The following is a 12,500-nucleotide window of genomic DNA, read 5'->3' as shown; positions in this document are numbered from 1 at the left end:
TTAAGGCAAACGATTCGTCGGGATTTGGAGAGTTTTTTTTTGGTTGGTTTTTTTTGTATGATTTTTTTTAAATGTTTCTTTTAGTTAAATTGTTTGCTTGGACTCTTCTCTCTCTCTCTCTCTCTCTCTCTCTCTCTCTCTCTCTCTTTCTAGCTCTCGCTCCCTCTCTCTCTCTCTGTCTCTCTCATTCATTTGATCTTTATTTTGCTTTTTCTCTTTCTCTCTCTCTCTCTCTCTCTTTCTTCTTCTCTCTCTGCCACCTTCTTTTTACTTCTTTCGATCGACGCTGAACGCTGTCCCCCTCAAAAAAAAAACACAATGCGTCCTTCTTCCGCTCCTTATCTTCGTCGTGCAGAGATTTGGTGCGGCGGTGCTGCATGCGTCTTATCCAGCATCCTAGCTAGTATGACTTGGGGTCTTTCGCTAGCCAAAAACCATGGTTCTCCTGCACTGGACCGCCTGTCACGTTCATCATCGCGCCTACATTCCAATTAGGTCAAAGTATTAGCTGTGGAGTATGTGTGTGTGGGTGTGTGTTTGTGTTTGTGTGTGATTGTATGTGCGCGCTCATGTGTTATGTTGAGTTTTTTTTTTTGTAATGCTGCGAAGGGCACATTTTGGGTACTAAAATCATTCCTTAATTGTTTGATAATAGGAATCGAATGGTCGTGTGTGGACCATTACCTTTTTTTCTCTCATGGGACTGTGCCCTCCAAAAAGAAATTTCCTCGCTTTTTTCGCTCTTCCATCTCTCTGACTCTCCCCTCCCTTTTCTCTTTCGTTGTGCCTTTGCACACGTGTTTGTGTGTATGTGTGTATGTCGTGTCCACATTAAATGTACAAAAAACTTTCCAATACTAGTTGCACTGTCTAGCGGCACAAATTGAATAGGAAGAGGGGAAGGGTAGGGGTGGGAGTACACTTCACCTATACTTCACCGCTCACTCCGCCCCCTATCACCACCCCCTGTCCAACCCACCTGAACTTTCCTGGTCTGTTTTGCTGGTGCGGTTTGCAAACCGTTTTTCCCGTTTTTTTTTTATTTTCCTCATTTTGCTATAAACCTTTTTCACTACAAAACGTTTACCGAATGCTAGAGGTCAAGTGCTCAAATGTGCGCCTTTCTGGCGTACCAATGGGTACCCGCAGGTCTAAGGGGAATGGGTGCGTGTTTGTGTGCGCGCGCGCGCCAAATTGTTGTAACGGTCGGCTTCAATCCCTCAATTGCGCGAGGAAGGAGCAGAGTGCGAATTGTGCGCCTGCTTCCTCGTGTCTACAACACCCGCCTGATAGTCAATGCTGTATCAAGATAAGAGCAGAAACACAACAACTACACCAACAACAACAACAACAACAACAACAATACGAACAACAAATCAAAACCACACTAGCACATTTAGCAAACATGCGGCTCGTCCGATATTATATATGTTAAAAAATAAATTAAAAAAAAAACACAGCTAACAATGATTCCGACCCTCGGGATCCTTGGGGTACCAAAAAAAAAAAAAAAACGCACATAACACGCACACAAACACACACGCTCCCCCACCAACCCTTGACTTAACTTCTCTCCGTCTACTCTGGTTTCACGCGTTCGTTTACTAGCCGAATACTGAAAAGAGTCGTGTTCGTGCGTGTGCCTTGTGGGCCCTCCAGAATGTGTCCAGAGCTTCCACATATTTTCCGCACTAGCTTAGTATCCGGCACCAACACACGCAAAACAAAACAAAAAAAAAAAACACCGCTACTCGGCTTCCCCATCCTCGTCATTCCTCGCTTACTCGCTTACTACTTCTTAGCACTACAAAATGGCGGCGCAACTCTGTTCGCTCTATCTGCTACGATGTGTTCCAGGCTCCACCGGGTAGGTCATATAAAAATGCAATGGCTGCGTGGTTTTGTTAGGGGAAAGCTGATACAAAGGATGCTGCACGGATGCTCTCCATTCCGGTGTGTGTGTTTGGGTGTGTTTGTGTGTTGTTTTCAAGGAGGGGCGGGGTGAGGGAGGGAGTGGGAGCGGCCAGATGGTTCGGGGTGCATGCGGTAAGCGCGTAAGATTTTTGGTCCTCGACGGTTACACCAGTTAGTGTTTTTTGCTGCTACTACCTGTTTGCTGCTAACTGGCTTGCCTTCGACGAACAAAAGGAACCCTGCTGAAGGGCCCACAAATCGGCCCCTTGGAATGGCGGAGCCTTGCGTGTACCCGGACCCACCCACGGACAAAACTCCTGCTGCTTGGCTCCTAAATAGCACTGCAATTGTGTCTGCATGTGTGTGTTTGGGATTGTGTATGTGTGGGCGTGAGTATGAACCAGATTCTACAAAATTACACGATCGCGATCGCGTTACCCGAGGTTATCGGTTAGTAATTGTTAAGACTGACGCTACGCTGCAGAAAACTTTAGGATGCCGTGTGGAAATTTAACATTTGGCGTCAAAAATTCGTATAGGAATCTTAAAATCTAGCCAGGATTCGTATTAGAATTCTATACGATTATTGACGCTGTGTCAATTTTCCACACGGCATCAAAAATATTTGCGTATCGTAGAGTCAGTCTAAGGATAAAATGCCTAAAGACACACACTCATACACGCGCTCGGCACGTACAATTACACAACATGCAGCGATGCACTGGTGCATACCCTATCAACTTCCTTGCCCTGCCCTGCCCTGCCTGGGACCTGTGTTAAAAGAGACTTTCCCGAAAAGAGTCATGATTTGGACGACACCGTTCCACTCATACTAAAAAGGGGTTAGGTAATTGCAGGTAGCTAGTGGTAGTAGTTCCAGTAAAGGAAGAGAGAGCGAGAGAGAGAGAGAGAGAGAGAGAGAGAGAGAGAGAGTACAAAAATTTCAAAATTCTTTTCTCGCCACCATTTTGCGGCGAAACCAAGACGGCTGCAGGACTCGCTGACTCAACTCTACAGTATCAGTAAGGACAGTAGTTCCTGAACAACGTAGAGACAGACAGGATACTACCACAGACAGACACTACTAGTATTGCTACTCCTATTACTACCACTACTCTTGCTGCTACTAGTTACCTAGTTGTTTCGTGTGTGGTTTCTGTGATTTTCAATAAAAGAAGAAAAAAAAGAAACCCTCAAATTAAGAAAAATTAAAAAAAAAAAGGGAAAAACGGGAGCGTGTAACACGATGGCGACTGATCGTGAAGGTGAGAGGGGTTGGGTGGTTCACAACAGCACACCTAAAAAAAATCACCCCCCCCCCCCTTCCCCATCCCGGCTGTTGCCCGGTACTGCGCAATCAATGCACCGGATGTGCAACCGATTGTGCACTTGTGATCAATGCATGCTTGAGTGTCGCATCAAACCCGCTTACACACTAGTGGCAGTACGTATCATTTCCCCTCCTGGGTATGGTGAGGGTGTTGCGTGCTCGCACCGCCCTGAGATGACGACGGCGACGGCGACTACTGGATTGACGGGAGACTCACCACGGAGGCCCCCGGGGTGCCTAGGTGCTACAGAAAAAAACAAACCAAAAAAATACATGCCTACACGCGCGATTGCTGATGTTTGTGGGTGTGTGCGTGACTGTGCAGATGTGTCTGTCCCCTGGATATCCTTATCATTCCATTGGTGATAGCAAAAAATAAAAACACCCAAAATATCGACATCTCTAAACAAATTGCATTTTTGAATTGCGAATGAAAATATATAAAATATCTGGGTGAGGAACGGTGGGGGGGGGGGGGGGGTAGGCAGGGGCTGTATTTGATACGTACTAGCTCCTTTTTCCTTCCCCCTTACGTCCCCTCTCCCTCCCTTGTTAAGATATTTTTATGTTTCTTGCACATTTCATGGGTTATTCTCTATCACAAACCCATTGAAACTAGTGCAACTTGATAGAGATGTAGATGTTGGAAGTTTTTCACCCCCTCAAGGAAGATGGGGTTTGTGGGCGGGGAAGGGGTTCTGGTGTGAAAAGAGATGTTGAAGAGAGAGGTTGCGATGGGGGGGGGGGGGGATGGTCACGGTTTGAGAAGGATAACCAGTAGGTAACCATCAACCGTTCCGCTCCGTTACCGATAGTGTGGCGCGCTGTATGTGTGTGAATGTGTGTGTGCTTTAAGGATGGCCTGAGGATGATGCCTGGAGACGCCTGTGACAGCCGTGATGGGAGAACACTGGGCGCTCTTAGCAAACCGTGGCTAAGAGGTGACTCGCTCGCTACTGACGCCCACCGTTGGCCGCCATTGTTACATTGGCGCATGGAACGGCTCTGCTACGCTATGCTCTATGGGGCACCTTTACGGTCCAGGCAGCAGTCCAGGATGGCGAACGAGTCCGGCAGCAGGACGGCGTACTCTACTTCCATCTCATCATCTTCATCTTCATCTTCATCGTCGTCGTTGTTCGAAGAAGGTCGATCCGGACGCGCTGTATCGGAGGAACCGGTACCGGCCGGTGAGGTTTGCGGTACGCTCGGTCGGCTCAACCGTCCCCCTCCACCCCTCCTGGTGGGCGTTTGCCGCCAGCGAAGCTTCCGCATGCGCCGTTGCTCGCTATGATGGTGGTGGTGGTGGTGGTGCGGCTCCGTACCGGAATCGTTCGCCCCCTCATCATCCCCCTCATGCTCCAGGCCCTCTTCTTCCTCCTCTTCCTCGGTCTGCTGCTGCTGCTGCCGGTGTACCCTGTTCACCATTCTGGAGCCGCTGGAGATGCTGTTGTTGTTGCTGCTGCTGCTGCTGCCGTCGCCGCCGTCGTCGTCGTCCACGCGGTCCAACGGGGCCGGGCGCCGGGTGTCATCACCGTTGCCGTCGTTGCTTCCCTCATCCACGGTACCATCGGCTGATGGTGAGTGGTCCCGTGCCTGCATAGCGAAACGATTACAAAAAAAGGTCGGCCGGTGAATCGAGATCGATTCTTCCCGCGCGCGCGACACCGCGCGCACAAAACCACGCGGAACGCGGAACGAAAATGATAACGGAGAGATAGAGGGAGAGAGCCAGAGTGAAAGAGAGAGAGAGAGAGAGAAAAAAAGAAAAAGAGAGCGAAAGAGACGGACAGAAAGCGAAGAAAATAGTGAAGGGGTTTTTTTTCGGTTGGGTGTATGTTGGAATGGGGTGGAAGGTGTTAAGGATGTGTGGGAGGAGGAAAGGGGTGGTGGGGCAAGGATGGGGTTAGAATTTGATGGGGCAGGGTCAGGGGGTGGTGATATTGATATTTAGTTTTGAGAATTTTATCAGTGATCATGCAGTAAAAGGTTGAATGAAATACGCATTTGTTGATCGTTCCGTGTAGAAGTAGTAGTGGTGGTGGTGGTGGTGGTGGTGGTGGTAGTGGACGATAATAGTGATAAAGTTTAGTGTTGGTTTGCGTTAGTGAATTTCCCAGCCAGTTTTGATGGCCCAGCCAATATTACAACAGAAAACAATCGTATCGTAGTAACAATCGGTGTGTTGTTGTGTGGGTGTGTGTTGGAGTTTAAAGCGAGGAGCGAATGTTTGGAAGGTTTAGCCAATTAGCATAATGCCGATTAGGGGTTTTCGGGGAACGGTAACCAACAGAGCAGAGGGAAAAACAACAGGAAACAAAAAATGATAAAGGAAAGTCAATAGAAAGAGAAAGAGAAAGAGAGAGAGAGAGAGAGAGAAAAGAGAGAGAGAAAAGAGAGAGAAAGAGAGAGAGAGAGAGAAAGATAGAGAGCGAAGAGAGAAAAAAAAACGGTAGACGAGACAATGGATAAGACGAAGGAATGTGATGCACCGGACGATGGATGGAGTTGAAAACAACCGAGGGTAGGCAAGACTATGGAGTCCGGATCAGCGGCCTAACGAAGGAACAACAGATGGTGTTAATGATGATGATCATGATGATGATGAGGATGACGACGATGTTGACGCTGTTGGTGAGCAGATCCTTGACTTAACCTCTGGTCTGGTGTCTCTCTCGCAGGAGAAGATATAAAGATAGAGAGAGATCGAGGGGGCGATCGAGAGAGAGAGAGAGAGAAAGAGAGGAAGAGCGGAATCGTGGCACAACTGAAAAGGACGAAAAGAAGGAGAACGCAGCCGCCTAGCTACCAAGGTCGGGTAATCGAACTAGCTCTACCGTGGTGAAAAATACGTGGAAAGTCCGTGGATCCGTCAAAGCGATGCCCACACACGCTCAATTTTATTTTTCAATGCTTGCGTGCGTGCTGGTTGACGCCAATATATTTATCGTGTGTGGCCTACATTGAAGCTCTGGTCAAAAAAAAAAAAATGGAAGCTCTTGTCCAGAAAGCTGCAAATATATTGATGAGACTGAATATTGGCATCGCCATCGTGGGCCACATCGACGAACACGCCCATCTGTCTGTTGGCACTGTAAAACTTGCTTTCATCGCGTGGTTCGAAGCTGAGACCGTTTCTACACTGCGCCAAAATTTTCGCTGCCAAAACGAAACTTATAGGATTCCCATAGAATTCCTATGGGAATATACAAGATTCCTATGGGAATCCAATAAGTTTCGTTTTGGCAGCGAAAATTTTGGCGCAGTGTAGAAACGGTCTCAGAGTGTTTCTACACTGCGCCAAAATTTTCGCTGCCAAAACGAAACTTATTGGATTCCCATAGGAATCTTGTATATTCCCATAGGAATTCTATGGGAATCCTATAAGTTTCGTTTTGGCAGCGAAAATTTTGGCGCAGTGTAGAAACGGCCTGATAGTTAAAAAACAGAGGGGATTTTATCGAAAATTATTTGTGTCGATATTTATGGAATTACTTTTTTTAATCAATTCCGGTTTGCCAGTTCAGTCTCTTTTATCTGAGTATTTCGTACCACACCAATTGCCTATGTTATTGAAAATTTCACAGGCCCCGATTGATGGAACATTGCTGACTATGCCAAAGACTCGTCAATTCAACGCACTTTTGGTGCATCACAAAACATTAATCGATAAAACTGAGCGTCTACGGGCCACTGCAGGGTCTAGACAAACTGAGCGGATGTTGCTGCTGCTGCTGCTGCTGCTACTGCTGCTACTGCTGTTGTTGCTGTTGTTACTTCTGCACTACACACTACATGCCGAGCAGCAGTTCGAAATACTGATCGAGCGATAGAGTAGGAGAAAGTGTGAAAAAAGAGAGAGAGAGAGAGAGAGAGAGAGAGAGCGGAGAGATTCAAGCTGATAGGTGGCAGGTTGTACGTTGCAGGTGTTGAGACAAACAGAGACAGAGAGAGCGAGAGAGAGAGAGAGAGCGAGAGAGCGTAGGGTTGATGCGTTGGTTGCGCGTTGCAGTGCGTTGAGTCGGTTGTTTGGCATAAATACCCATTGACGATCGGCTGTACCGTTTGTCGATGGTCGGCTCGAGTCTGGCGCGTTGCTCGAGCTGCTCTGTCCACCTGATGTCACCATGGTTGCTGCTGCTGCTGCTGCTGTAGTAGTTTGCTGGGGAACCTTGGCCGGACTGGCTGCTGCTGCTGCTGCTGCTGCTGGTGCTACCTTGACCGGTGACTGCACCGCCGATAACGGTGACTCGATGAGGCCCACCCGATGAGAATGATGGTGAGGAGGGTGGTGGTGGTGGTGGTGGTGGTTGTGGTTGAGTAGTAGATGGTGAGGAGGATGATGGTTATGGTGTTGGTGGTGGTAAGGGATATATTGTTGCTGTTGATGATGGGGATGATGCTGATGCTGATGTTGATGTTGTTGTTGTTGGTTGCTCGCTACGGGTAAGGGGGCGCCGCTGCCGCGCGTTACCACGCTGGGAGGATTACCTGATGGTGAGGTGGAAGCGGGGGCAGCGGCGGCGATGGCGGCGGTGGTGGCGGCACCACCACCACCAACACCAATCCCGGTGCGCCACGGCGGCCACAGTGGCTATTCTTCGGTCAGCTCCCAGATCATGAGCGACGCGTCGGTCCCACCGACCGTCACCAGGCTGTGGTTGCCGTACAGGAACTTGACGCAGGCGAGCGTACCGGAGTACACCTTCGCCTCGGTGAACTCGGCCCGCGGCGTAATGCACGGATAGCGGAACAGCCGCAGGTAACCGTCGGCGTCACCGGCCGCCAGCAGGTCCTGGGCGGCCGTCCGGGCCGTCGTCGCGATCACCGTGTTGGCCGGTGCCGGATAGTACCGGTTGTTCCACAGGCCGGCAACCAGGAAGCCGACCGTGCTGTTGCACGACAGCCACTTGACATCCTTCATCGCGATCGGGCTCTTCTCCGGCGACAGTGACTTCACGTCCCAGAACAGCAGATCGAAGTCGACCGTCACCGACTGCAGGAAGTTACCCTCGGAGCTCCAGTCGAGGTGCGTCAGTGGCTGGGAGCCGCGGATCTTGTTAATCTTCTTATACGAGAAACCATCGCGCGACACGCGGAACAGGTAGATGCTGCCGTTCTGCGAACCGATCGCTATCATATCACCGACTATCGAGAGAGAGAGAGAGAGAGAGAGAGAGAGAGAGAGAGAGAGAGAGAGAGAGAGAGAGAGAGAGAGAGAGATGATAGTATGGAGTGACTGGTATGGTGTCAAAAGAAAACAATCTTCTTACAAATAAAAACAAGTCTATATCGCATCACGCAAAATCTACCGGGGCCGATCTATACCAAACTTGGCACAAAGAAAGCTTATCACCCCAGCTGATAGGTTTGGGGGTCCTTTTCCATGTGGGGATACCATGTGACAAAGTTTGGTTATTGCCGGATAAGGGGGAGGGGGGCGGGGTGGCATACATTTCCTATCCTAAAAATCCCTTCTAGGGCAATATGGATGTCATTTCCAATGTTTTTTTGGGGTCTCTAAATTGATTTGGTAACATCAAAGCGGAGTTTACTTAATTCTTTCACCCACCGCATTCCCTTATGCTTCGCAATTCAAAGCAGGTTCGTGGTAAGCTTCGGGGGGGGACTTTGGTTTTTGCGAGCCCAAAAAAGGCCCGTTTTTAACGATTTTTTGTGACGTAACCATTCCACTGTATGTTTTCAAGTAAATGACATAATAATCTACCACTTTTGAAAAATATTTGGTATTGTTTTGAGCAACATTTATTGGAAAATTGAATCCATGCCTTCAAATTTTAGAAGGCGTGTCTTCGAAAAGATATTTACGGTGCCCATCGTAGTGACATGACGGGTCATTTGAAATATACAAATGAATATTTGCTAGAAAGATGATAAGTTTATCTAGGTAGCCCCGTTGAGTTTTAGTTGATATTCCTATTTTTCGATTTTTGGCAGATCTTTGAAGTTGAAAATGTGATGCTTTTTGCGATTCTGCCAAAAGAAACCAGCTTTACATAATTGTTATACAAAAAGTATCAACAATTTTCATGAAATTTTGACGGGGTTTTTTTTTAACATATATAAGGACGGTTAAAAAAAAAAAAACTTTCGACGGGGTTACCTGGCAAAAAGTGTACAGATTATGTGTTAAAAATTTCAAATTGATCGGCACAGTAGCTTTTACGCTATGGTGTGCGCCGACTATGAAAACGCGGTGGTTTTTTGGGAAACACTCTTCAAAGTAGCGAGCTGTGTGGATCTTTGTATGAAAGGCGAATTTTAAAAAATCTATAGCGTGGTCAGTTTTTCCTCGATTGATACAAAACTTTTACACAATAGTCATGGAAGGAACAGCTTTCAGGGAAAAATGTTAAAAACATGTGTCACAAAACAAATTAAATACCGAATTCCCTCCAATAAATCAATCAATAGTAGGTTTTTGGTTTTTCTATAATAATTTAATCCCAATTTGATCCAAAAACAAAGAGAAAAAGATACAGAGAGAGAGGGAGAGAGAGAGAGAGAGAGAGAGAGAGAGAAATGAAGGGAAGAGAGCAGTACATCGACCGCAACTTATACAAAAGGTGCCAAAGCCAAGCTCCTTGGCTATGTGGCACAATTGTCGTGTTCATCCCTCTCAGCAGGATTGTTAAAGTCTAAATGCAAAGTGTAATGACACAAATCATTGCATTTCCAGCATGCAAGACTTTTTCGCCAAATGAAAGATGAGTTTGGAAATGGAGAGCCTAGCTTTCCAGTTAGCAACAAGAATTCAATTGGCACCGATCTTTAACACAAGATATCATTGCCCAAATGAGGGATTTGTTATGAGTTAACCGTGGACTGGCTGCTGTTGATGATCATAAATTATCGATGTTAATTAACTATTTCTACTCTTCTTATTTTGGTCAGTATCTTCTCCAACCTGCACGTTCTCAAGATAAAACTCATGCTGATAGACACGTTAAATGCTGGAAATGAACTCGGGAAAATCAGCTAGCAAACAAAACAATTACCCTGGTTAAACTCGACCGCATTGAGCGGCGAGCCGCAGACGCGGATCGTCAGCATGGTCGCACCGTTCTCGGCGTTGATCACGATCAGGTGCCCCTCGGAGCTGCCGGCCGCCAGTGCGGCCCCGTACGGGTGGAAACCGAGCGCGATGATCTCGTAGCCGACCGACGTCGTCCAAATGAGCTTCTGGCGGCGCCACAGGGCCACGTACTTGTCGTGGCCACCGGTTGCAAACACCTCGTCATCCGGGTGCGCTGCCAGCGCCCACAGCTGCTTGCCGTGGCCGAAGATCACCTGGTTGAAGCGCCGCTGCAGCGAACCCTCCAGGATGTTGTTGCGCGTCGTGCCGACGTAGATGTTGCCATCGTTCCGGCCCGGTCGCTGAGGATAGATCGAGCGAACGCCACCAGCCGACTCCGGTAGCTGTCGACGGAGGGAGACAAAAAAAAACGAGAAAGTGAGACAGCGTTGGTTATATGCCCCCGGGTGACACGAACCTTAATGTCCGTGATGCGCTTGTAGTTCTGCAGCGAGTCCCAGGCGGCGATTTTGCGGTCCTTCTCGCCGCCCGAGATCAGTGTACCCTCGGACAGCATCACCAGACAGCTGATTGCCTTGTTGTGCGCCTCGAACTCCATCCGGACGAAGTACGCACCGTCCGCGTCCACGCTGTAGATCGTGATGAAGCCGTCGCTGTCGGCCGTGATGACGTCACCGTCCGGTTCGAACTGGACGCAGGTCACAAAGGTCCGGGCCGGCTGTAGGAGTACATTCGAAACAATGTGATTGAAGTCAAATTTGCCCGAAAACAGATAAACGTATTAAGGTATTTAATTTGCAAAAACGGGGGGGGGGGGGGGGGGGGGCTTCGGTATTAAATTTTCTTTTGGTGATACATGCTTTTAAACATCCTGAAAGCTGATCGTTCTAAGAACATTGTGTAAAAGTTCTGGAACAATCGAGGCCAAACTGACAAAGATACAGATTTTTGAAAATTCGCGTTTCATACAAGGCTCCATGCAGCACGCTACTTTGAAGAGCGTTTCTACCGTATCGTAAAAACTACTGCACCGATCGGTTTGAAATTTTTAACAGATAATTTGTACACTCTTTGCCAGGTAGCCCCGTCGAGATTTCATTAAAACTGTTGATACTTTTTTTTAAACAAATCTGTAAAGTTCGTTTTTTTATGGCAGAATCGCAAAAAGCATCACTTTTTCAACTTCAAAAATCTGCCAAAAACCCGAAAAATAGCAATATCAACAAAAACTCTCCAAGGATAGATAAACTTATAATCATCTCCATAGATAAACTTATAATCTTTCAAACGAGTATCGATTTGTATATTTCTGATAACCCATCACGCAGCTACGATGGTCACCGTCAAAAGTATTTTTGCGACGACACGCCAAACGAAATATGATGCCATGGATTCATTTTCCAATGAATGTTGCTCAAAACAATACCAAATATACTTCAAAAGTTGTAGATTATTATGCCATTCATTTGAAAAAGTAAAGTTGAATGGTTACGTCACGAAAAAATCGTCAAAAATGGACTGATTTTGGTCCGAATCGAAAGACTTGGCCTTTTAAGCGACGAACCCGGTTTGATCGTAGAACAACGACAACAATCTGCTAGAAAACTCGTAAACCGGGGGAAAATCAACAAAAAACTCGACGGCGCTGCTGATGAAAATGCTCATTTACATATTTCAGCTGACAAGGCAAAAAAGAAAGCATAATTCTACAGGCACGCCTTTCGAAGCTTGACGCGTCCAAGGTGCGTCAGTTTTTAACGAATGCTCTTCCCCAATAAAAATCCGTCAAATATGATAGCAAAGTCGTAGGTTAACATGGCCTTTGGACAAAGACGTAATGAGAATGGTTTCCTCCACAAATGAGCCGTTGCTTTGTTTGTTGTTGTTAGAATTAGCCTTTAGCCTTCCTCTTTATAGAAAATGAACAGACCGGAGGGTCCGAAAGACGGTGCTTACCGGTTTGATGATGTCGGTCTTCTCGAAGAAACCATCTTTCCGCCGGTGCCAGAACGCCAGGTGGCCCCGACCGTGCGTGATCAGCAGATTGTCGTCGAGCGGATGGAACGTCGCGCCCCAGATGCCCTCTTGCAGTGTCTGGTTTTGTGCAGAGAGAGAGAGAGAGAGAGAGAGAGAGAGAGAGAGAGAGAGAGAGAAAGAGAGAGAGAGAGAGACCAGGTAGGTAGAGTAGAATTCGAGGAG

At 47.4% G+C, this 12,500-nt stretch overlaps 2 protein-coding genes across 2 annotated transcripts in view; both read right to left on the bottom strand.

Moving 5' to 3' along the window:
• Positions 1-4,264: 4,264 nt before the first annotated feature.
• LOC126579732 (sarcoplasmic reticulum histidine-rich calcium-binding protein-like) lies at positions 4,265-7,575 on the bottom strand. The gene is made up of 2 exons (XM_050243282.1): positions 7,287-7,575; positions 4,265-4,840 (listed from the first exon to the last, which is right to left on the bottom strand). The coding sequence occupies exons 1-2, from the start codon at positions 7,371-7,373 to the stop codon at positions 4,265-4,267; spliced, it is 663 nt and encodes a 220-aa protein (XP_050099239.1). The 5' UTR covers positions 7,374-7,575.
• A 195-nt stretch (positions 7,576-7,770) lies between these two features.
• LOC126579730 (echinoderm microtubule-associated protein-like CG42247) overlaps positions 7,771-12,500 on the bottom strand; it is an 8,365-nt gene continuing 3,635 nt past the window's right edge. The window contains exons 5-8 of the mRNA XM_050243279.1: positions 12,258-12,395; positions 10,759-11,019; positions 10,264-10,684; positions 7,771-8,392 (exon numbers count right to left, since the gene is read on the bottom strand). Coding sequence (XP_050099236.1) covers positions 7,839-8,392; positions 10,264-10,684; positions 10,759-11,019; positions 12,258-12,395 — 1,374 coding nt within the window. The 3' untranslated portion in view covers positions 7,771-7,838. The remainder of the gene's footprint in view (positions 8,393-10,263; positions 10,685-10,758; positions 11,020-12,257; positions 12,396-12,500) is intronic.

The sequence above is a fragment of the Anopheles aquasalis genome, chromosome Y (assembly GCF_943734665.1).
Source record: "Anopheles aquasalis chromosome Y, idAnoAquaMG_Q_19, whole genome shotgun sequence".
Taxonomy (NCBI): Eukaryota; Metazoa; Arthropoda; class Insecta; order Diptera; family Culicidae; genus Anopheles; species Anopheles aquasalis.
The sequence above is the reverse complement of the archived record's forward strand: the minus strand, read 5'-3'. Positions and strand labels throughout refer to the sequence as shown.